This window comes from Elephas maximus, chromosome 10 (assembly GCF_024166365.1).
Source record: "Elephas maximus indicus isolate mEleMax1 chromosome 10, mEleMax1 primary haplotype, whole genome shotgun sequence".
NCBI lineage: Eukaryota > Metazoa > Chordata > Mammalia > Proboscidea > Elephantidae > Elephas > Elephas maximus.
Window position 1 is genome coordinate 119,176,595 of NC_064828.1, and position 24,628 is coordinate 119,201,222.

General features: G+C 63.6%; 1 protein-coding gene across 1 annotated transcript; it reads left to right on the top strand.

Annotated features, from left to right (window-relative positions):
* The first annotated feature begins 449 nt into the window (after positions 1–449).
* Positions 450–22,713, top strand: CEP170B (centrosomal protein 170B). The gene is made up of 18 exons (XM_049898049.1): positions 450–1,167; positions 1,804–1,941; positions 6,297–6,386; positions 8,379–8,457; positions 9,271–9,329; positions 11,159–11,297; positions 12,068–12,172; positions 12,384–12,881; positions 13,311–14,032; positions 14,436–14,688; positions 14,821–16,536; positions 17,887–18,115; positions 18,867–19,026; positions 19,307–19,450; positions 19,542–19,630; positions 20,193–20,286; positions 20,455–20,506; positions 20,676–22,713. Exons 1-18 carry the CDS (start codon positions 1,081–1,083, stop codon positions 20,924–20,926), a joined length of 4,905 nt encoding a protein of 1,634 aa, XP_049754006.1. The 5' UTR covers positions 450–1,080; the 3' UTR covers positions 20,927–22,713.
* Positions 22,714–24,628: the final 1,915 nt, after the last annotated feature.

Genomic DNA, 24,628 nt, shown 5'->3' on the forward strand with positions numbered 1-24,628 from the left:
GCCAGGGCTGCGTGGAGTGACGGCTCCAGGCGTGGCCTTCTCACAGTCGCATACAGGCACTGGGGGCTAGGCCTCCTTCTGCCTTCAACAAGGCGGTGGCTCCATGGGTGGGGATTCCTGTCCCTGAAGCTCACCGAGAGCTGGCAGCGGGGGGTGGCCTTGTTTTGGATGTGGAGTCTGGGCTGGGGGATATACTATGGGGAGGGGGCTCCCTGCTGTCTCCCTCCAGCACCCACCGAGCAGTTTTCCCAGGAGGTTGACATGCGGAGGCCTTCTGGGGGCCCCTGGTCTCCAGTGCCTGCCCATCAGGCCAGACCCTGAGGACTGGCAGAGGTCCCAGGGTGAGCGGGGGTCTCTGACCACCTGGAGCAGCCTTCACCTCCTGGCGGGGGTTTCCTTGTCTCCCCACCTGCTTGCCTGGGGCACTTGGTCACTCACAGGTAGGCGGTGCTGGTGTTGGCCTAATCCCTGCCTACCCCCAGGGGATCTGGGGCCTGTGAAGTGTGTCCTGGCTGGGCTGGGGTGTGGGCACTGCAGGGACAGGGCCTGGGCCCCTTCCCTGAGGAAGGAGGGGCGGGTGTGGCCTTGTGCGCAGCGTCTGTGACTGAGTGAACTTCCGGGAGACGTGTGCTCGGACTGTGTGTCCCTGAAGCCTCCATACCTGGTACTGGCGCCCCACCCTGCCAGTTGCTTCCGCAGACCCTAGGAGGCCTTCCCCCTCCTCCTTGCTCACCCCCAGCTGACCGTGGGGGCCACCAACCCTCGGGGTATCCAGGGCCAGCCGCTTCTCCCCACTTCTCGCTCTCACTGGGGCCTGAATGCCTTGTGGTGGTCACCTCTGCCCCACCTCCACCCCATACTGCAGCCACACACTGGGTCTTTAAAATATAAGTCAGATCTGGGCTGTGCATCAACTCAGAACCTGCCAGGGCCGCTTCACAGGCCATGACCTGTGCTGTCCTGCAGGGCCCTGCGGCTGGAGGGCCCCGTGCCTGGTTGAACGCTCTGCTGTTTTGAAATGCTTCATGACTTTTGAAGAAGAGGCACCACATTTAAGGTTGCACTGGGCCCTCATGTCTGATGCCGGCCCTGGAGCCCTCCAGGGAAACCCCTGTCCCACCAGGACAAGCCACAGGACTCCTGGAATGCAGCACTAGGCGTCCTGTGGTTCGTTCAGCCCCTCCCCGTCTTGGCCTGTCTCTGTCATGAGCTGGTTACCTTCCCTGTGGTCAGTCCCATGAGGGAAGGGCCTCTGCGTGTTGTGGTCATGGTTGTGTCCCCAGACCCCTTCCCTGGGCCCTGCCTGCCCAGCACTCGGTGCCGGGGTTCAGGCTGGGAGAAGCAGAGCCTCAGGGCTCAGTGTTGCTTTCCTGGGTGTTGTGCTGCCCCGGGCCGGCCACGCCGGGAGGTGCTTCTGGTGGGATCATGTGGACACACGCAGGTCCACACGCAGAGAGTGTGGCCAGTGTCCCCCAAGCTGATGTCATCATTTCAGCCCCCAGCACCTGGGAGAGAGAGAGAAGATATGAGGTGTGGTGGGACTGGAAGAGAAGGAATTTTAGGCCACGTTGGCCACACGGTCCCCAGGTGTTGTCGTGGGGATGCCAGGTTACACAGGACAGATGCCTGGTAATGGATTTGGGGGCTGTGCTCAGGAAAGGCTGGGGCCTGCTGTGGCTGGAGCCAGTGTTTCTGAATGTGGCCTAGGAGCCTCGGAAGGTCCAGGTCTGTGCTGGCCTCTGGTGTGCCCGCCTGGGGCCCTGTCACTGGCCCCACTTTGACACCACGCCCTCTCCCCTCCAGGGCCAGACGGGCCTCGGGCCTCGTGCTGGCAAGATGAGCGTCACCTCCTGGTTCCTGGTGAGCAGCAGCGGCACCCGCCACCGCCTGCCACGTGAACTCATCTTCGTGGGACGCGACGAGTGTGAGCTCGTGCTGCAGGTGAGGTGCCTGGGCAGGGTGGGGGGTACACCTGGGGTCACGGGTGCAGGTGAGGTACCTGGGCAGAGTGAGGGTGCACCTGGGGTCAGGGGTGCAGGTGAGGTGCCTGGGCAGGGTGAGGGGTACACCTGGGGTCGGGTGCAGGTGAGGTACCTGGGCAGGGTGAGGGGTGCACCTAGGGCCAGGGGTGCAGGTGAGGTACCTGGGCAGGGTGGGGATGCACCTGGGGTCAGGGGTGCAGATGAGGTGCCTGGGCAGGGTGAGGGGTGCACCTGGGGTCATGGGTGCAGGTGAGGTACCTGGGCAGGGTGAGGGGTTCACCTGGGGTCAGGTGTGCAGGGGAGGCACCTGGGTCGGGTGAGGGGGGCGCCTGGGGTCAGGAGGGTGGGGGGCACCTGGGCAGGGCAAGGGGGGAGTGCCTGGGCAGGGTGGGGGGGTGCCTGGGCAGGCAAGGGGCGCACCTGGGGTCAGGAGGGTGAGGGGTGGGAAGGCCAGGATCTGAGGGGGCACCGGTAGCCTCTTTCCCTCCAGTAGCAGAAAGGGGCCCACTCGCTCGCTCCAGGCTGTGTTGGCCCAAGGGGGTGTGGGGGTGGGTGAGTGGCATGTACATGGTATCTGTCTTTGCTCCCATGGTCTTCTGATGAGGGGGTGCTGAGACCCTCAGAGGTGTTATGGGGACCAGAGAACGGTGAGGAGGTGCTCCAGCCCACCTTCCGGGTCCCCCAAGGGTGCTGAGTGCCGGGGTGGGGGGCCTCCACCAGCTCAGCCTGGCACAGCCACCAAGGATGGTCCTGTCGGCCTAGTCCCCAGGTGTGTCCGAGTGGAGGCTGCTGCCCCTTTGAGGTGCCCTGGTCCTGGAGGGGGGTTCCCTCTGGGGACGAGGCTGGGCAGCCACACACGAGCTCAGGGCCCAGGGTGTGAGAGTCCAGGATTTCAACCTGGATTCAGAGCCCTCTGTTGTGTCTGTTGGTCCCATGCACCCAGCTGTTTGGGAAACACGAGGTGGGACAAGGCTGTGCTGACCCTGTAGGGGACTTCCTGGCCCAGATGTGGACCCTGCAGATGGTGAGGGTTGCTGATGTGGGGGACTTGTGGATGTTGGGGATGGTGGGGGCCAAGCATGGACTCTCCTTGCCCCCTGCCAGCCCTGTCCCCTCTGCCAGGCCCTCGTTCTGCCTTGTTCTCTTCCCGGGTATTGGGGAGACCTGGCCATGGGGTGAAGGGCACACAAAGTGAGTGAGGGTCTAGTCCCTGGTTTCTAGGCCCGTGGAGGGGGGTCCTGAGCAGGGTGAGGTGGTGGGGGCTTCCCAGCCCTGCACCCGGGGCCAGCTGCCCTCTGCAGCATCCAAGAGTCTGTCCCACTGTGGGAGAACCGGGCAGAGGCTCCTGCTCTCCTGCAGCCTCTCTTCTGGGGAGAGGCTGGCCTGGGGGTCACTGGGATGGGAAGGGGCTGGGGACCTGACTGCCCCCAGCCTGGTGTGGGGACCCAGTGAGGTTGGTGCAGCCGGTAGAGTGGACAGCAAGTGCAGCGTCCTGAGGTAGGAGGGGCCGGGTGGTGTGACATGGGGTGAGAAGGAGGGCGGGGGAACAGGTCAGCAAGGCACAATGTGGGCCTCTGCAGTGAGGAGTCTGGGGTCACCTCGGGAGACAGAGGCCCTTGCCAAGGCATGACGGTGACATTTGTTCTGGAGGGGGCTGCTCCAGGGGTGCAGTTTGTGGGGCACCAGGGGAGCAGGGGTCCCTCGGGAGGCTGTGCCCCAGTCAAGGCAGTGGGGATGCTGGCCCGGACCTTGGTGGGCAAAGGGGCTGGGGAGAGCCACGCTCTGGAGGCAGGGCCGTGCCGTGAGCTGCCCTGACCACATGGATGAGGACACGCTAAATGATGCAAATGTGAGCAGGGTAGTGGACCTGGCTTTGCCTCAGGAGCCAGGTCTCCTGCTGTGCCTTCCACTGCCTGATGAGTTCCAACAGCTGGCTGCAAAGCCCTGAGGGCCAGACGGGCAAGCTGTGTGCACCTGTGTGAGTGTGTGTGCACCCATGTGCACAAGTGCACGTGGAGTGTGGCCATGTGTGTGCACGTGTGTGTACGTGCATGGCACACATGTCGCATGTGTTAATAGGTATGTACGTGTGGTATGTGTTCATGACGTGTGCATTCACGCGTGTGAGAGCATGTGTCTGTGTGTGCGTATGTGTGTATGTGCTTGTGTCTGCATGTGTGAGCATCTGTATGGGGAAGTGTATGTACGTGGGTACGTATGCATGCATGTATGCACGTGTGCACGCAAGCACATGTATGTGTGTATGTGTGCACATGCATGTGGGCGTGTTCCATGGGTGTGGGCGTGCCTGTATGTGGTGCACGTGTGTTGCTTGCCTGAGAGGCTGTTCTCCCCCTTGACCTACGACGTGAGCACAGCCCGGATGTCCTGTACTCCCTCCTGACCCAGGACTGCAGCCCCAAGTGGCCTGGGCCCTGCACACACAGCCCGTGGGGCCCATGTGCTGGGATGAGCTGGCAGGAGGTGACTGGCCTGGTGCCGGGATACTGCAGGGATGGGTGAGGCTTACCCAGGGTGGGAGGGCTTACCCAGGTGGGGCCCCGACATGTATTTTGGAAGTACAGCTTTACTCGATCTTACAACGAGTACACACAAGTAGGCGTTTCCCCAACAGTCATGTGTTTGGAGCTTCTTAACACCACTCGATTTGTTTTCTCACGTGCTTTACCCAGGAGCTACTTTTCATGGGACAGGGTTTGTGTCGTTTTAAATCTTGAACCCTGGCCTGTGGAGGCCCCTCTACCTCCATGGGTGAGCTGTATTCCAACCCAGTACATGGGCTCAGGCAGGTGGGGGTATGTGTTTCTGGTGGTGTGGTTCCTCCCTGCTGCTCCCTGGGAGTCCTGGCTCACTGCAGCCTGGGGAGGGGCTTGGCAGGCACCATGTCTGGGCACAGTCCTGGCACAGAGTGGAGTTGGCCCTGGAGTGATGGGCCAGGCCAGGCTCTGGGCGCAAGTGGGGAGGGGGTGGGCTGTGCTGACTCAGAGGAGCCAGGGCCTTGCAGGGGTGGGTGGGAGGGGGAGGCCGTAAGCGTGATGGGCAGAATGGGGGCAGCTGGGAGACTGGCGAGGGGCTGTGGGGATCGAGAGAGCAGACAGACTAGGGTGGTGGGGGAGCTGGTGCCTAGGGTGGGCAAGGCAATGTGACTGGAGCAGCTGGGGCTTGGCTGGTGGGCACTCTGGGGGACAGACTGAGGGAGGATTGGGTTTGGCACACTGGCTGAAAGTACCCACGAGGAGTGCAAGAGGCAGCTGGCAGGCTGAGGGCTTTGAAGCTAGGGAGTGCCCAGGCTGGAACGGTCAGCCTGGAAGCCGCTGCAGGGGGTCGCCTGGACAGAGAGGGCATCAGAGCTGGACAGCTGCGTCCTACTGCATCCTGGGTTGCCCTCCGGGTGGGACAAGAAACACCTTGGGCAGGGGGGCAGAGCTGGTCGTGGCACAGGTCTGCCTTCCTGGGACAGCACTCCCAGACTCCGCCCCTCCCCAGGCCATCCTCCTGCCAGCCTCTCCCCGAAGCCCCAGGGCATGGTGGTCAGGGGTAGCTGGCTCTTCTCTCCTTGGAGTCCCTGGTTGCCCAGGATCCTCTGGGTGTGGGGGAGCCCCGGGAAAGCAGGCTGAGAGGTGATGGTGCATCTGGTAGGGTGCCCATGCACCAGAGTAACCATTGGGCTCTGCAAGAGGGCGGTGCTGACTATAAGTGGGGTGCATGGGAGGGAGTGTCCAGGATGCTGTGTGTGCAAGGGCATTGCCAGAGTCAGGGCGAGCACTTGGGCTGTGTGTGGGGCGAGTCTGCCTCCCTCATGCCCCCCAGGCCCCCTGGCTCCCTCTGGGCTCTGCCCTTGGGTGTGAACAGAGTGTCCCAGATGACAGAGGTGCCCACTCCCTCCCACGACTGACCCAGTAGCAGTTGCCTGGGGTGCGGGGGGGTACTGGTCTACTGGTATGGGGGGGTACCCACAAAGGGAAGAGCCAGGTGGGCAGCAGTGGGACTGGGGGCACAGCCCTGGCCTTTTGCCACATCTCTATGGCCAAGACTGGTCACCTCTCCGTGGCCTGTTCTGGCAGCTGGGCAGGCAGGCTGGGTCAAGGCTGGGTGAGCTTTCTGAGGTGCACATGCAGAAGGTGTGGGGGCATGGGGGTGACCTCAGGGCCTGACTCCCAGGCTCGAAGGCCCAGGGGGCTGGTGTTGGTATGTGGGGGCCTGGGAGTATGGCAGGTCTGCAGGGGTGTGTTTGTCTGCTGGCCTGGCCTCACAGGGAGAGGGTACTGAGGGCCACCCCGTGTGTCTCCCCAGTCCCGCAGCGTGGACAAGCAGCATGCCGTCATTAATTACGACCAGGAGAGGGACGAACACTGGGTGAAGGACCTGGGCAGCCTCAATGGGGTGAGTGTGCAGCCCCTCTGCCCTGCCCTGCCCTGGTCCTGCCCCTGGCCCCCCCTCATCCATGGCCCCACCCCTTGCCCCACCCCACTGCCCCAGCTCTGTTCAGACCGCCTCTCTCTTGCCAGCCCTGCTTCTCTGTGCTGGCCACGCCCATCTGACATGGCCACGCCCCAGTCCTACCCTAAGCCCAGCTCCTCCAGGTTTGCCTAGCCTGATCTGACCCCATCCCTCTGTGTGGGTCCTGCCCTCTCTGCTTAGCTCCACCCTACCGGGCCCTGGCCCGCCCAGGACCCCCTGGTCCCTGTGGTGGGGGCCTCCTTCAGGTGCAAAGGTCTGAAGCACCTGTTCCAGGAAGGCTCCCCTGGGCAGGGACTTGAGCCTCCATGGGGTGGGGCTACTTTTTCAGGTGAGGGCAAGCCCCTCCCATGGACAGGAGAGGCATGAGACCACCCACAGGCTGGGAGACTGGGCTTCTGAGATGGAGGGACTGTGCAGGTGCCCTGTCTGGGTGTGACCTGTGACCTCTTTAGTGAGTTGGGTACAGTTGGCAGTGGGGGTGGTGGTGGGGGGAGGAGGCAGGTGAGAGGACCCTGGTGTCTGGGGTGGGGGCAGGGAGGGCCCTCTCCTGCTGTGTATCTGTTCTCTGTCCTGTGAACTGTCTTGGTGGTGATGGCTGGCTGTCTCGTCTTTCCTTTCCTTGGTGGCCGAATGTACATCTCTCTGTCCTGGCTGATGCTTCAATAACTTTTCTTATAAAAGAACACGAGACTGTTGGCTTCCTCCCCACCCCTCCCGCACTCCCTCCTGTCGCACCCCTCCTGCCGGCCCCTCCCACCGCCCCCTCCCAGGCCATCCTGAGCTGGGGTGGGGGTCTTATAAGCAGCTTCAGACTGCCCTGTATCCACTGGGTGAGCACTCCACACCACACTGGGCACCACCCACCAGACCCCCCTGCATAATACTCGCAGCCAGGGCACCTGAGGACCCACCTGTCCACCACTTGTCTGGTGAGGCAGCACTGCCCACATGGGTTGTCCTAGGCCCTGAATGGCTCCACGAGGGTCCTGGACTACTGGCCCTGGGTGTGTGGCATGGTCTGGGTAGCACTCCTGGACCTCCAGGGCTGCTGGCGCCTTGGAGGCCTGAAATTCCCGAGGAGCCCTGGCCAGCTGCCCATCTGGTACACTCAGCCGCGGACGGGCTGGCCGTCTGCAGAGCTGCACCGCTGTCCCCACGCCAGGCCTTGGTGTGGCCACCGCCCTTTGCCTGCGGCTCAGAGCCCAGGCCCTCCTCCACATACCACGTGTCCACCCACAGGTCCTTGCTCCACGCTGCCACACCCCCACTTCTCTCCTGGGAGACCTCCCTCCCGTCCTGCGAACCTTCTCTGCTCTCTTTAAACAAGTTCTCACGTCTGTCTTCTCTATTCCACTCTCTCCCACCACATGGAGCCCAGGAGCGTCTGAGTCATGTGTCTCCCCTCAGCCCCCTGACTGCCCCAGAGGTCCTCGGAGCAAGCTGGGGTCTTTGCTGCCCAACCCCACCATGGTGTCTCTGTGGGCTGGCCAATCACAGCCCTTGATGGCGGGGAGCTTCCAGAGGGGGTGCACTAGCACCCCTGCGAGCCGGCAGCCTGTTCGGGGCCAGTGCCAGGGCTGGCATGCCTGGGCCACTCCTGGGGGCCTCACAGGTCGGCTAGAACTGGGCCAGGGAGGGCTGTACGTGAACGGGGGTGTCTCGAAGGGGTGTATTTCACAGGTGTCCAGATGGGGCCGTGCTCAGGGTACACAGGGTCCTCTCAGCCCTCCGTGGCTGACGTCCAGCCTGTGGTTCCGTCCAAGTGTGTAGCTGGACGCACGTGAGCGGGTGGTGCCAGGGGCTGCAGTGGTGCCATGGTGGGAGGGAGCCGTCCGGATTGCCCACTGACCATGGACTCTAGAAAGCTCCATGCCCTTGGCCTGCACCTGCTCCACCACCCCGTTCCCCCCACAGACCTTCGTGAACGACGTGCGTATCCCAGACCAGAAGTATGTCACGCTGAAGCTCAATGATGTCATCCGCTTCGGCTACGATATCCTTCTAGCAATCACCCTTGCCTGGGTGGGGCAGCCTCAGTGGTCACAGTGGGGCTGGCGGGGGGACAGAACAGCAAGGGGGCACCCCAGGGGACTCCAGCTACCACAGCCTTCCCACCCCAGGCCACATCCTCTGAACCAAGATCACACAAGGCCCAAGCATCATGTGACAGTGCCCTGGGACCCAGAGTTGAGTGGGACCTAGGGCTGCACCAGGGAGGGGCATTTCCCAAGGTGCTGTGTTCTATATCTGGATGCTGGGTGGTGGCGGCCATGTCCATGGGATGGGGACTGGAGAGGAGAGCCTCTCCCAGGCAGCAGGGCCCATTGGACAGGCCCGCCTCCCCCGCATCTGTCTCCCTGGGCACTGCACTGGCACACCTGTGATGGATGTGGATCAAGCCACTGGTTGAGGCCCCATCCTTGGGACCCCTTGGCAGGTGGCCTGGGAATAAGAGCCAGGGGCTAGGGGCTTGGTCAAGGCCCTGCTCGTCGGCATCCTTCCTGCCCACCACAGCCCCTTCTGTGGTGGGGAGGGGGTGTGGACTGCTGCTGGGACCCTGAGTGGGTAGCAGCTGGCCTGCTGGCTCTCCTGCAGAGTGGACACTGCCCAGCGGCCCAGGGGGACAGTGGGCAGGGCTTGGACAGCATGTGGGGGGTGGGTGTGGTAGGATGTGGGCATGCTTATAGGTGTCCACAATGGGGATGGGGGTTGGGATGGGGTTGGGCAGGACAGTTCCCTCACGGCCTTTCATTTGCCTGGGCCCTCCATCCAATGTTCCTGCTCTGTGTCCTTAACACACAGCCACATGCCAACATGTACGTGCTGGAGCATGTGCAGCACCGCCTCCCTGAGGAGGCCCTCAAGGTCAGTGCTGCACTCATGCTGTGAGTCCCCAAACCTGCAGTCACGACACCCTGCCGCCATGACACCCGCACCCACCGTCACAACACCCTGCCGCCATGACACCCGCACCCACAGCCCCTGCACCCAGTCACAGCACCCTGCCGCCATGACACCTGCACCCACAGTCCCCACACCCACAGTCACAGCACCCTGCCGCATGACACCCGCACCCACAGCCCCTACACCTACAGTCACAGCACCCTGCCGCCATGACACCCGCACCCACAGCCCTCACACCTACAGTCACAACACCCTGTCGCCATGACACCCACACCTACAGCCACCGCACCCTCAGTCAGGACGCCCTGCCACCATGACACCCGCAGCCCTTGCCCCACACCCTGCAGATCCACCCCCAAACCTACAGCCTCTGTGCCTGGCTGCTCTGTGCTGGCCCACCCCTCCCTGCAGAAACCCCAGGCTGCTTGGGGCTGCCTTTCCTGGCTGTGGTTTGGGAACCACCCTGGCCAGCTCAGCTGCATGGCCTTGTCAGGTGGGAAGGTAGTTATTACCCCTGAGGCTGATGCAGCCGGGAGCAGAGGGGCCAGAGGAGGATGCCGAGGGCTCTGCCAGCCTCTGCTGTGGAGCTGGGCCCTGATAGGGTGGCAGGCAGCCTGGCCAGCTTTGGGCCCTGTGCTGTGTGGACAGAGCAGAGGGGAGCGGAGGGGTGAGGGGGCTGCTGGCATAGGCCCTGGCGGCCGGGACGGAGGGATGGGAAGTGGGAGCCCACTGGAAGCTAAGTGCCCCACCTGTGCAGCAGAGGTGGGCTGGAGCCACACACCCCCATGGCCTCTGGGCCTAGCCAGCATCTTAGGTACCAGGAGTAGAGGGAGGACCCTGATCAGGCCACCATGGCCCCAGGAGTAGGGTAAGAACAGCCTTTGGGGACCCCCCGAGTCTCGAGTTAGACATGAGGAGCTGGGTTGGGCCATGACAGGTAGGGACTCTTGTTCTGTGTACCCCACTGATGAAGCACCAGCCCTCTGGGGTCATGGAGCTTTACCCAGGAGCCCTGTGTGGGTTGGGCAGCTCCCCACTCAATTCCCAGTGGCTCTTGGGCAACACAGGCTGAGAGTGGCCTACCCAGGGCTGGTGGTCCATGAGGGGCTGAACCAGAGTAGGAGCCCCTGAGCACGAGGCTGCCCTGCTTGGCCAGGTGGGGCCTGGCGCCCAGACCCTGCAGCTGATGCTGTGCCCTACACTCATGCCCACACACACATACAAGCACACGCACACATGAATGGGCACACACATGCATGCACATGGACACATACATGCACACACACACATGCATGAGCAAACGCATGCACACACATGCACGTGCCCACACACACAAGCATGCGTATACATACATGCACATGTACGTATATGCCCACACACACACAAACATGCACCTATACACTCACATGCACACACCTGTAGGCAGGCCACTGTAGCTCCCTATCTCCAGGGCCCCAAGAGGCTGAGTGGCCCACAGGTGCCCTGGGGAGTTCCTGCCTTCCCTCCATGGGTCCTGGTTTGGCCTGCTCCATCTTCCTCTTGATGCTCACTGCCCATTCTACCCGCCCTCCCAGACAAGCTCCATCTGCCCCTGTGGGCCTGGGGACCCCGCCAGGGCATGGGTGGGGACCCTAAGCCGCATGACCTGTGGTTCCCTGAGTCTCCAGAATTGTCCTTTATACACTGCGGGGTCGTGAGAGGGAACCCAGTGACCGTGCAGAGCCAAGTGCTGGACCTGCCCCTGACGGGGGTATCAGGGACCTGTCCCTCACCCACCCACCTGCCCACAGCACGAGAAGTATACCAGTCAGCTGCAGGTGAGCGTCAAAGGCTCAACACCCAAGAGGGGCGAGCCATTGCCAGACCACACGCCGTACTGTGAGTCCTCAAACCCCAGGCCAGAGAAGGGGGACCGGAGGCCAGGGACAGGTAGGACGGTGTTCCCATGTACACACCCGGCCAGTTCCAGGTGCCAGGGGGGTGATGATGGCAGAGTGGGGCGGGGCTGTGATGAGGGTGGGGCTGTGGTGGGGGTGGGGCTGTCATGAGGGCCTGGCAGTTCCCAAGGGCGCTGTGGTGGACAGAGGTGGAATGGGAGGCTGCTGGAGCCTGCTGACCATTGCCCTGGAGAGATTGCCAGACGTGCATTCTCTCAGTAGGCACCAGAAACCCAGGTTTTATGTGAAATTTACTTTTTAAGTTCTGATTGGTGGCTCAAAGATTAAAACAGACAGACAAGACAAAAAACCCAAGTTGGCCAGACAGAATCAGGTTGTTGGGGCCCTGAGCCCCCCCTTCCGGTCATCATTTGTGGCTTTAACTGTTGACGGAGCCTTGGGGAAGGGCCACCCCCATGTGGGCTCCACAGAGACCAGAGGCCCTAAGGGTGCTCCTCTGCTGGCCTTTCTCCCCTCTGGTGGGAGGTTGGGGAGGGCAGAGAGGCTGGGGCCCTGGGGCCCACTCAAGGGGGACAAGCCTCCCTGTAGAGGCAGAGCAGGGACAGGGACCTCTCGGTCTTCCCTCTGTGCAGCTGGCACACCACAGATGCAGAAACGGGGCTCAGAATGGTTGTAGCTAGCCAGGTTCCCCGGGAAGCTGAGGGTCTGAGCTAAGAGGTGAGCCCAGAGCTGCCCCCCTGGCCCCCTGTCCACATTGAGGGCCATGGCGACCCCAGCTCTGTCTGCCCTCCTCCTCCACAGAGGCGGCGACCTACCGCACGCCCCTGTATGGGCAGCCATCCTGGTGGGGGGAGGATGATGGTGGCAGCCCACCCGAGGGCCGGCATCAGGAGGAGCCTGACCCAGGTGGGTCTTGGAGGCCAGACCAAGGCCAAGAGCTTTGTGGGTGGTGGTGAGGGGCTGAGAGGACTGCAGGGTGGAGGGGAGCAGGGTGTGTCTGGAGAGCCTTGGCCTGAGGGCCCCCCTCCAGAGGACTTGTTGATGGTGGTCAAGGAGTAGACAGGGCAGGGAGTGGGGGGCTGCCAGAAGTCCTGGCCTGAGGACATCCCCCCTCTAGAGCGTTCCAGGGGCCCAGCCCAGCAGGACAGGGAGCTCAGTGGCACGCCAGCTAGTTTCCGGGCCGCCGTGGAGACGCAGGGCTATTCGTTCCGCCGTGAGCCCAGCTACTTTGAGATCCCCACAAAGGAGTCACCGCCGCCTCCGCCACCGGCAGTGCGTTCCCCCGAGGTGCTGCCGCGTGAGGCCCCCACCCAGGACCAGGAGCCAGGCGGTGGCGGGGCAGCACCCGTGGTGCACAGCCATGCCTCCTTCACCATCGAGTTTGACGACTGCAGCCCCGGCAAGGTGAAGATCAAGGACCATGTCACCAAGTTCGCCCTGCGCCAGCGGTGGCCCCCAGGCAAGGAGGCCGCACCTGCAGAGATGGTATCAGCTGAGACCAAGGTGGCTGACTGGCTGGTGCAGAATGACCCCAGCCTGCTACGCCGGGCTGGCCTGGGGGACGACCGCCACAGCACCAAGAGTGATCTGCCCATCCACACCCGCATGCTGAGAGGTGAGTGCCCGTCTGTGTCCACACCTGCACCCACACCTGCGTCCCGAGGAATAAGTGCCCACCGGCCAGCCTACCAGGCAGCTAAGGCCCCGGCTCCGTGCATGCTGGTGACTTGCTGGTACCTGTACCAGTCTTGGAGGGGCAGGTGGTCATGCCAAGGGGGTCACTAATGGGCTGGCTGATTTTCGTTTCTCAATTAATGGCCCAAGAACTACCTGCTGATTGGTGCCCCCCCCCCACCAATGTCTCCACTTCCTGTCTCAGCTACCTGCACTGGGTTCTGTGTAGCCTGGAGCTCAGCATCCCCAAGCTCTGTGATGACCATGTGTGTGTTGACTCCCTGGTCTGGGGGCTGGGGGCCCAGGGCCCCAGGGCTGCTCTGTCTGCCTCCCAAGGCCTGATGAATTGCCTTGACCACCCACCCTCCAGGCCACAAGCACGAAGATGGCACGCAGAGTGACTCGGAGGACCCGCTGGCTCCAGCGGTGTCCACGGCGACTGGGGTGTCTGTGGAGGCCAGCGGGGAGCAAGCCCGGCTGCAGCGGCAGATCAAGCGTGACCCCCAGGAGCTGTTGCACAACCAGCAGGCCTTTGTCATCGAGTTCTTTGATGAGGACACACCCCGCAAGAAGCGCTCCCAGTCCTTCACTCACACACCGCCCGCGGAGCCCAAGGCTGACAAGCGCACCCGCGCCCCTGGCCTGGCCGACAGGGACCGCCCAGGCGTGTCCCCAGCCCCTGTGCGGGCAGCAGGCGTCAGTGCGGGTCCCCAGCGTGCTGGCTCACTCAAGCGGGAGAAGACCGAGGATCGGCTGAGCGGCTCTGCACCCATTGCCCGTGCTCCCACCCGCCCCTTCGGCAGCATGGGCCGCCGCTCCCGGCTAGCACAGGACTTCATGGCCCAGTGCCTGCGTGAGGGATCCCCAGCCGCCCGGCCTGGCCCCGACAAGGCGCCCCAGGCCCCGCCCGCCCCCTTGCCACCCCGGGGGGCCAGCCCTGTGGCCCCCCTGCCGTCGCCCCCTGCTGATCCCCAGCTGACCAAGGCACGCAGACAGGAGGAGGATGACAGCCTCAGTGATGCGGGTACCTACACCATTGAGACGGAGGCACAGGACCAGGAGGTGGAGGAGGCCCGCAGGATGATCGACCAGGTGGGTGGGGTGGGGACTGAGAGGGTGATTGAGCAGGTGGGCAGGGCGGGATCTGGGGAGGTGATGCACTGGACTCCTGTTCGCTCAGGCTTGGCTTGGGTGCCAGCGTCTGGTCCCGCAGGGTGGGAGGGTGCAGGAGGAGGCCCGCCGTGGGGTCTGCCTGGGGCTCACGCCTCAGGCCATGCGATTCAGGCCTGTCCTCTCTCCACACTTTCCCTAGCTGGGGTCTGTGTACCCCTCGTCCCTGACTTGCTAGCAACAGAGCCAGGCTGTGGGTCCAGGCACTGTCCAGTCGGGCCAACCAGGCCCTCTGCCCTCCTGGTGACCTGTGGCGGAGCTGTGTCTGCTGGGCACGAGGGCCAGCACCACTGACCGCGAGCCCTGTGCCGACCCCTCCTGGCAGGTCTTTGGAGTATTCGAGTCCCCGGAGCTTTCCCGCGTGTCCTCAGCCACTTTCCGCCCAGTCATCAGAGATGACAGAGAGGAGGTGGCCGATGCGAGTGTGGCCCAGCGGCTCGCCCTGCCACAGGAGTTTGCATCTCGGCCAGCAGCAGCCCCACAGGCAGAGCACCAGGGGCCTGGCTCACCTGGGGTTCAGAAGTGGGTGTCCCGCTGGGCCAGCCTGGCTGACAGCTACTCAGACCCGGGCCTGACAGGTGAGTGGTCCCTCACTTCGGTGTGCTGTCTGGCCCCTGGTGGGGTACACTGTCATTCTGTGCCGGTGGGTGTGTGCCCAGCACTTCCCCAGACAGGTCACTGCCTAACGGACTGCTCTCCCACCTTTGCAGAGGACGGCGCTGGCCGCCGGGCCATGGAGCCTGAGGTGGCCCTGCCCTCACGCACACGGCGCCTCCTCCCACAGCTGCCCAGTGAGCGGGCAGATAGCCCCGCAGGCCCTGAGGCCACCAGGAAGGCTGGGCCCGGGTTGCCAGAGCCGGGCAGCGAGCAGGCCAGCCCACTCTTTGGCCAGGAGGACCTGGACCCCGACAGCCTCAGCGACGCCAGTGGGTCGGATGGTGGGCGGGGCCCTGAGCTAGGCAGGGGGCAGCCACCAGAGAGACGCAGGAGCCCTGAGGAGGTGCTGGCGTGGACGAGGGGCCAGCGCTCACCCCGGACCCTGGGGGAAACAGCTCCCACCTCATTCTTCATCAGCGACCAGAATGGGGAGGCCGGCACCACTAGGAAACCGTTTACAGCTCCAGGGGAGGCAGAAGGTCCAGGGCAGGTACCTCCACCGCGGGTGACTCTGCCCAGCATGCAGACACAAAATGGCCCCTGCGTCAGCACCAGTGGGCGGATGGTCATCCAGCTTCACACCGGGCGCTCACTGGAGCCCGGGGGCCACGGCCCAGCCCCGTCCAAAGAGGCCCTGGCCTTTGTCCGGCAGGAGAGCTTCACCAAGGAGCCAGCCAGCGGCCCCCCAGCCCCTGGCAAACTCCCATACATCTCCAGCCACCCCTTGCTCCAGGATCTGGCCACGGCCCGGGCTGCCCGCTCCGAACTCCACTCCCAGGACACCCACCTGATCCTGAAGGAGACCGAGACAGCCCTGGCAGCTCTGGAGGCCCAGCTGTTGTCCAAGTCCACAGAGGTACAGGGCGAGGGGGGCAGCCCCCTTGGGCCACCAGAAGACTCCCTCTCCGGGGACTCAGATGTGGACACAGCCAGCATGGCCAGCCTGCTCAGTGGCAAGAATGAACCCAGCCCAACCACCCCACCTGCAGGGTTGCAGAAGGACAAGCCACTGGCCACACAGGACCCAGGGGTCTCTGCCTTGAGCAGCGCCCGGGAACGGCTCTCAGAGAAGCAGCGCCACCCAGCAGACCCCGGTCGTGGAGAGCTGGCCCGGCGCCTGTCCACCAGATGTGGGCACGGGCCCCGTGGGTCCCTGGACTGGCCAGATGAGGAGCGTGGCTCCAGCCCCACCCAACTGCCCATCTTGGATGCTGTTGCCTCAGACCACGAGACGCCTGTGAGCGCTGGGGCAGGACGGCCAGGCCCTCGGCGGAAGCCGGTCACCCCACCGCCGTGCCCAGCCACCCGAGAGGAGCAGGGCCGAGGCTCCAGCAGTTCCCAGAAGGTGCAGCAGGCACTGACCCGCTCCAATAGCCTGTCCACCCCGCGGCCCACTCGGGCCTCGAGGCTGAGGCGAGCTCGGCTGGGCGATGCCTCGGACACTGAGGCTGCAGATGGTGAGCGGGGCACCACAGGCAACCATGAGTCGGCGGGCCGTCCGGCCACGGAGCAGGCCAAGAAGTTGTCGAGGCTGGATATCCTGGCCATGCCCCGGAAGCGGGCAGGCTCCTTCACAGGCACCAGCGAGGCTGAGGCCACCACCGCCCGCTCTGGTTTCTCTGGCCGAAGCGTCGAGTTGTACTGTGCTGGCCGCAAGCCCACTGTGGCTGAGGCCCGGGCTGCAGCAAAGAAGTCTGCTGCCATCTCCACAGCCCCTCGGCAGCCCTTCAGCAGGGCCCGGCCGGGCAGTGCCCGGTACCCTTCCTCCAGTGAGTGTGGGGCCAGGGTGTGGGCAGGTGGGACCTCAGAACCCCTCAGACCCCTCCCTAGACCCAGACCCATCTTCAGACCCTGCAGACTCCCTTCCAGACCCTGCAGACCCTCTGGGCAGTGGGTCTGTGCACTGTCCTGGGCTGGGAACTCTGATCCCCTGGTCCAAAGGTAGGCAGGAGCCTGTGCCTGGACCACCCCCCGTCACCGCCCCAACAAGCAGCCTGAGCATGGATGCAACAAGGCAGGCTCAGAGCCCCCAGGGCCCCCTGGTGGAGGGTGAGGGTGGGATGCCCACCACCCCAGAACAGAGAGGATTCTCCTCCCATCCCTCCAGGACCCGGGGAGTGTGGGTCAGGGTTGTGGAGACCTTGCTGGCCTGCCCACCCTCCTGTTGGTGCAGTCCTGAACCCAGGCTCCTGAGGGGCATGCAGAGCCCCAGCTGGCCACTGTGGGGAAGGACTTCAGGGGCTCCAGGGTTCTTGGCCTGGGCTGCTGTGGCCGTGTGGCTCAGGGAGGTGCTTAGGGGACACTGGTGCCTGTGTGGCCCGGGGCTGCCCTACCCCCTCTGAGCCTGCAGACCTCCAAGGAGCCATCTTCTGAGTGGACTAGCACCGGCTGCATGTGCGGGCAGGGGGCTCCCTGCTGCTGGTGCACTGCTCCTCCCTGGAGCCCCCAACCTTGCTCTTGCTCTCTGCACGTCTTCCCCAGGCTAACAGCCCCTTCCCGGGCAGCACCAGCTGAGCCCACCTGGCCGCTTCTGCATGTCCGCTGGGTCCCAGGTGGAGGCTGCTTCACATATGGACATGGGGGTGCCGCTTGTGGGTGAGGGGGGCCTGGGGAGAAGAGTGGCCATGTGGCCTGAGGATGGCCTTGCTTGGCAGGTGTCCACTACACTCACTGCTGCTGATGGGCACTACCTGGGCATGTGGGACCCTGGCATCCCCAGCAGGGTGCACGCAGTGACTCTGGGGACCTAGGGGAGGGGAGGGAGGAGGATCCAGTGGCCTGTTCCACTGTGGCCGTGCTGGGTGGGAGACCGGCTGCCTGGGTGGTGTCTGCTGAGTGCTGCTTCCCTCCTGCTGTGGGCTCTGGTTCTCTGTAACCAGCACAGACCTCCCTACGTGGCCTCTGCCCCCCAGCCAGCCGTGGCCAGTGTGAGTGCTCATGGAGGCTGCTGGTCCCTGCATGGGGTGTTCTGGCTGTGGTAGGCATGTGCAGAGGGCTGTGAGGTGCCTGGGCAGGGCTTCTGGGTGTGGACGAGGGCCTCGCCACAGGGCCTGGGGCTGCACGGCTGCTGAGTGCCGTTCTGTTCTGTTCTTGCTTCTGAAACCAATTCATTTGCCAAGATGCACGCCGCCGGCAGCCCGGCTCGGATTACACGTCCACCTCCGAGGAGGAGTGCGGCTCCCCCAAACACGCCCGCTCCCATGCCTCAACAGCCACGCAGACCCCGAGGGCCAGCAGCTCCAGCCACGCCCGGCCCCGGGCCCCTGGTCCACGGGATACGGATGAGGAGGAGGTGGCTGACCCCTACGGTTTCATCGTGCAGACAGCCGAGATCGCCGAGATTGCCAGGTGAGCGGGGTGGGGCGTGTGGTGGACACCCATCGATGGGGCACAGGGGTGCCAGGGTGCTCCTCTTGGGTGGGGGACTGGGGGGATCCTCCTGGCCCTGATGGGAGCTCTGTCAATGCTTGTCAAGTGAATGAGTGAATGAATGAATGCAGGTCTGTCAGGATGGTGGGGATCTCCCACCAAGGTTTTTAATAAAAATGAACTTTCTGCCTGGAGCCAGGTACTAGGTGGGGGGCGGGGAGGTGCTGTGGTGGGCGGGCAAAAGGGGCAGCCTGTCCATCAGTGAGGTCAGTGCTGCGAAGGGCAGGACCCAGACCTCGAGGGGGTCAGGAGGGGTCCTGGGGGATACCTGGCTGTCTGGCTCAGTGGCTGGGTGGGCAGTCAGGTAGACAGCAGGGGTTTGATGTTCGGACATCAAGCTTGAGCGCCCAGAGTGACCAGGAGGAAGTGAACGGTGGGAGGAGAAGGTGGTTGTCTCCACTCAGACACCTGGCCCTACCCCTCCATCCCCTAGTGGCTATGGATGTGGGGGCTGTCCCTCCATGGTGGGGTGGGCTGGTCCTGGGGTGGCTGTGGTGGAGGGCTTATCCCCAGACCCTGCCTTCACCCAGTGGCTTCTCCTGGCCATGCCCCCCGCCCCCGGGAAAGGGCTCTGTCTTGGGGTGGGGGCAGACATACCTGCCTCCTCCCACCCCCTCCCCCATGCTGGGCGACCCCAAGACCCAGCAGGCCCTGTCTCCTGCCCTCTCAGGCTGAGCCAGACGCTGGTGAAGGATGTGGCCATCCTGGCCCAGGAGATCCATGATGTGGCTGGGGACGGTGCCCCACTGGGTTCCCCGGGGCCCAGCCGAAGCCCTTCCCTCAGCAACGTGCCCAGCACCCCTGCCTCTACCATCTCCACCCGTGAGGAGGTAAGCCCCACCCCGCAGAGGCTGGGTCAGGGTCCAACCAGGTGCTGCCCCAAGGCTACTGGCCTCCCTCCCAGAACCTGTTCCCAAAACAGCACCATTCACTGAGAGCTGGTGGTCTGGAGGCCCAGCTAGTACCCGAGGGCCAGAGTCAGGAGTGCCGCTCAGCCCCAAGCCCGTGGCCCTTCCCTGAGGGGCGGCAGCATCAGCGGGACCCTGGAGCAGATGGGGCTGGGGTCTGCTCTGCCTGCCCGGCCAACACCATCTGCCCCTCCATTTGCAGCTGGTGCAGCACATCCCCGAGGCCAGCCTCAATTTTCAGAAGGTGCCCCCTGGTGCCCTGAACTCACAAGACTTTGACCAGAACATGAACGACAGCCGTGAGGACCCCCTGGCCTCCAAGACAAAGCCTCGGAACCGTGAGGAGGCATGCACCCCACACTCACACTGGGTTGGGTGGGCGTGGGGTTTGGGTGCTCAGCGGCATGGGAGCCGTGCTGACACCCCGGTCCTCCCAGGTGATCTTTGACAACCTGATGCTGAACCCCGTGTCCCAACTGTCGCATGCTATCCGTGAGAACACGGAGAGCCTCACCCAGAAGATGAAGTGAGCAGCCACGCAGCCCAGTGGGCAGGGGCTTAGGGAGGAGGGTGGATCCCCAGCTCCTGCTCAGGTAACCCCAAGCTGAGATGTGAATATGTCCACACAAGGGTGCCCAGCCTGGGCAGACACACGTGTAGACATACATGTACGTGCATATGCACACATATCAACACGTGTACACGGTGACATTGACTTGAGGGTGCCCGGTCTAGGCGTGCACACGCTCATGCAGATTCGAACATGTGTACACAGCTGACATCCACACGAGGACTCTGGCCTGCTGGGCACGTGTGCACACACCACACACAGAGCTGGGCTTGCTGCCCCAACACCCAGACCCTGAGTTCAGGGGAAGCCATAACCTCCAGGATACCCCCCAGCCCAGGTCCGCCGGCCTCTCCATAAGACGACTCAGAGGCTCAGGCCGTGGTGCCCACCAGCCCAGGTCCTGCTCAGGCCGCGGTCGCCTAAGGCTAGGGGAGGGGGGTGGAGCCTCAGTGAGGCCCTGGTGGTCTGGGGGCCTGTCGTGGCAGGCCTTACCCTGCTCCCTACCCCTGGTGGGCAGGATCCTTTTCCAGAACTCAGGGCACGCATGGGAGGACTTGGAAGCCAGAATCAAAGCTGAGAATGAGGTGCCCATCCTGAAGACGTCCAACAAGGTGGGAAGCTGCCTGGGGCAGGTGGGAACCCCCACTGATCCCCTGGCCAGGGCTCCCTTAGCCTGCCTGGCCTGGACCAGCTGGCTGGAGCGTGGGGGTGGGAGCTGATCCAGCCTCGGGGAAGGGAGAGGTCTCTTAGTGTCAGTCCCTCATCGGCCCCCTTTCCAGGAGATCAGCTCCATTCTGAAGGAGTTGAGGCGTGTGCAGAAGCAGCTGGAAGGTGGGTGTGGCCCAACATGGCTCTGGTGGGTGGGGGGCTGCCCAGAGGGCCCAGGGCTCCAGGCTGGGGCTGGGGTAGAGGGGGATCTGAGCACTCAGCCAGGAGGGACCTTGTGGGTGGGCAGGAGGAGGCCCCCAGCCGGCCTGCCCCAGCACCTTCCTCCCCACAGTCATCAACGCCATCGTGGACCCTAGCGGGAGCCTGGACCTACTGATGGGAAACAGGAGCTTGGGGGGCTTGGCCCTGCCAGGGAGGGGCCGGGCAGCCACCCAGAGCCTGTCCTCCCCCTCTGCGGAGACGGTGCTGCCTGCCCGGCCGCTGAGGGGCTTCCCGCCGCGTGTGAACTACGGCTCCCCTGGCCTCCCGGACCCCGTCTTCTTGCCCGACTTCCTCCCTGACACCCAGGGGTTCCTGATCTAGGCCATCCTCCATCCCGTGCGTCCTGTGCCCCTGTTCACCCCACCATGCTGGCCAGCTCACCACCAAGACCCCCACATGTGCCATACCCCACTGCTGGCGTGGCCACATCCAGGCCCCTGGCGGCCAGCCAGCACCCCCTGTTTCAGCTGAGGCCGTCTCTAGGCCTGTGTGCGTGTCCCCACCTCGTCTCATCACTGTCGTTTTTGTCTTGCTGGAAAGGAGAGTTGTCTGGGCCATGGCAGTGGCCCTTCTGGCCCAGCAAGCTGGGCTCTCAGTTGGAGGGGCTGGCCTGCAGGAGCACAGTGGCCCTCACCTGTGGTGTCTGGGCCAGCTGGGGTGGGCAGAGGACAGGCCAGATCGTTCAGTGCCAAACACAGAGCTGGGGTGGCTGGTTCACACCCCTAGGCTGTGGAGAAAGGAGGGTGGGGGCTGGGCAGGCACTGTGCAGACAGCTTTGCCCAGGAGCCTGGGGCTCCCACTGAGCCAGGGCCAGAGCTGTCCCCAGCCTATCAGTGCTGGAGAGGGGAGTGGCTGTGGGGATGTCTGGGCCCAGAACTCCACAGCGTTGAGTCTTTGGTGCCAACACTACTGCCAAACCCACAGAGCCTGTGGGCTGCCCTGGAGGCAGTGCAGGGGGTGGGCTTTGGGTGAACCACAGCCGAGCAGCCCAGAGCCAGCCCTGCACACATACAAATACGCAGACCCGTGAACCTGCACACAGGTGCACACACACGTCCATACAGGTGTGCACACACAGACACTTGCAAACAGGCGCCCATGCAGACACACCTACACACAGGCACGCACACGCAGACACCCGTGCACACAAGAGCCTGACACCTGCTCTCCCGGCCCCAGTGAGAGCTGTGTGTGTTCCCTCAAGGGATGCTGGTCTTTGCACTTGAATTATGGGGGCCAGCGAGTGGGCATGCAGCCCCCGCAGTGGAGGTGAGCCCTGGACCAAAGTGGCTGGAAATCTGGCTTCCAGAAGCTCCCAGTTGGGTGGCCCTAGACAGGTGCCATCCCCTTTACCCCCCTGGGGTGCTGTGGGCATTAACTGGGCATTTGTGGGCTCCTGTGTTCTTGGGGGGTGGGGGCAGGGACAGGCCCCAGGAGCAGTTCTGTTTTCTCAGGATTCTTTCAACTGGGAACGTGCCAGGTGAGCAGAGCTCGGCCCCTCTGCTCCACCACTTGGAGGCCTTGAAACTTCTGGAGTCTCTAAGCCAAAGAGCCGTTGGCATGGCGGGTGGGGGTGGGGGTGTCCCCCCTTGACCAGGTGGTGTGGGCCTGTGCTAGCGGACATGCTGCTGGGGGCGCTGGGCGCCGGCTGGCTCCGTGTTTACATTTCGCTGGTGTGGAGTGGCCTGCCTAGGTCCTGCGCTCCTACCCCTCCTGTGTTCACCTGTGTGGGGTGGGTGGGCCGGGTTCCCCTGGGCCGCCCCGCGAGCTGTCCGTTTGGAGGAGGTGCCCGGCCACAGCTGCCCACAGCCTGACCCGAGAGCCGAGGGCCGTTTTCTTCGTCCGTGACGTCCTCTTCCTTCCGCCCCCGCTTGGCAAACGCTGTACTATTTTTTAATTCACAAGTTTATATCCCCCACCCCCGTGTTGCGTTCTTTCATTCCCCCCCAGCCCGCCCAGCCCTGAATTTGGGATCTGTAATTTATTCGTCTGGCTTCTCGAAGGTGTCTGTACGTTCGTTCTCAGGTGGTCCTGTGGGTGTCTAAGAAAAGGATTCTTTTATATGATTTGTCATGGAGTTTGTTCTAATAAATCATTCTATCACATAATGGCACACCAGCGTCTGTCACCTTGGCCTCGTTTCTCCCTCGGTATTGTTTGCAGTGGGGGGCCCTCTGTCACCCCAGGAGGCTGGGCCCAGGCTGGGGGCAGCGAGAAGGGGAGACCTTGAAAATCCGATTGAACCCCAAGACCAGCGGAGGCTGCAATTCAGAGGTGCTGCCACTAGGTGGCGCCCTAGTGAAGAAAAGCGAAGAGAAATTTCCAGGTGTTTGTTCCTTAAAAACAGAAAGTGTAATTGTATTAAAACCATCCAGTGTGGCAACAGCCAGGAGTCCTCTTTGAAGACGTGCCAGCCGCAGCGGGTGGGAGGCACAGGCGTCCGTAAGGCGGCGCTGTGCCCCTGCGCCCCCCTCCACCGCGCCTCCCTTTCTGCTGAGAAGAGCTGCCTGCAGCGGTGCGGGACCCGTCAGCCTGCACACCCTGGGGTTCCGTACTGTCCCCCCACCTCGGGCTGCAGGGAGGACCCGGCGGCACACATGGCCACGTCCTGCTGGACCCACTGAGAGGCGGGCTAGGGGTGCACCGGGCGGAGGCTGCAGAGCTGCGCCCTTAGATATGGACCCTCGGTCTGGGGTCGCTTCTGCCTCGCTGGGTGCTGGGACGGCCCGGGTCCCGGGATGGCTCTGGGAGTCGGGGTGGTCCTGGGCTGGCGCTGCCTCTCCTGCGCCCTGCTCCATCTCTGCCTCTGGCCCGTGGCACCCCCAGGCCTGCAGGCAGGAGGAGACCTGCCACCTGGCCCGGAAGGAAGCCCAGAAGGCGGGCTGGCAGGTGGTCCCACACGCTCCCTAGAGGCTCGGGTCTGGGTCCGACCGGCCGGAAAAGCAGAGAGCGCTTTCCACCTTTGGAAGCCAGAGCCAGGCGCCTGCGGGTGAGAGCAGATGCCCTGCGTTCTCGTGAGATGGCTGGCAGGTGGGCTGGTGGGCAAAGCCCCACGTCTCTGCAGGCATGTGGTCCAGCCCTTCTCCTTCACTCCTGGTGACCACCACTAGAGACAGAATGCCATCAAACGTTCTTCCCCCAATTGCACTTATAATGTCGCCCACCTCCCCCTCCCCTGGACTCTCCTGGAGCCTGGGTTACAGGAACTGGGAGGTGGCAACTGAGCCACCAAGGATGTGAGTGAAAACCGTGCTGGTGGCTGCGTCTGGGCTACTCCCGGCCCTCTCCAGCCCCTCCAGCATCCCCGCCTGAGCCCCACTCCTGGGGTTGCAGCCTGGATGGATGCCCTCAGCCTGGCCACCTTCATGGAGGAGGGACAAGGTATAAGACGCCTAAGTCTGGGCGGCGGACCTAGGGATCGGCACGGAGCAGACCTGTCCAAGTCTCAGCCCCTTACCCGCACCTCACTCAGCAGGCCTTTCTGAAGACCTACTGTGTGCTGGCACTGGAGAGACCACCTCAGTGCCCTGTGGAATGGGGGGTGGGAGACCAGACAGGCCTAGAGAGCTTGGCATTCAAAGTCATGCTCCAGGGAGTGTAGGCTTTTGTTTTTCCTGTGTAATCTGCTCAGAGCCAGGAAGGTCTTGACTCTGGGAGTGAGGTCATCCAACTTGCTATGGAGAAAGCTGCCTGGCTCCCACGTGGAGAAGGGATTGGAAGGCCCTAGAAAGGAGCAGGGAGACATGAACTAGGGTTCTTGCTGTGGGGTAGAGGAGACTGAGCCACCTGTAAGAGGGTCAGGAGGGCAAGGGAGACGTCCAGGTGGACGTGGTGCCAGAGATGGGGACGGCAGGGTGGCAGCTGTGCAGGTCACGTGACGAGTTCAGGTCGGGACACGTCAGAGTCTAAGATTCCGGGGAGGTAGGTGTGTGGGGCGGAGTTTGGGAGAGAGACCCCTTGGTGACAGAGAATTGGGAATTACTGGTGTGGAGGTAGAAGCTCAGCAGCCCTGAGCCTGCTCTG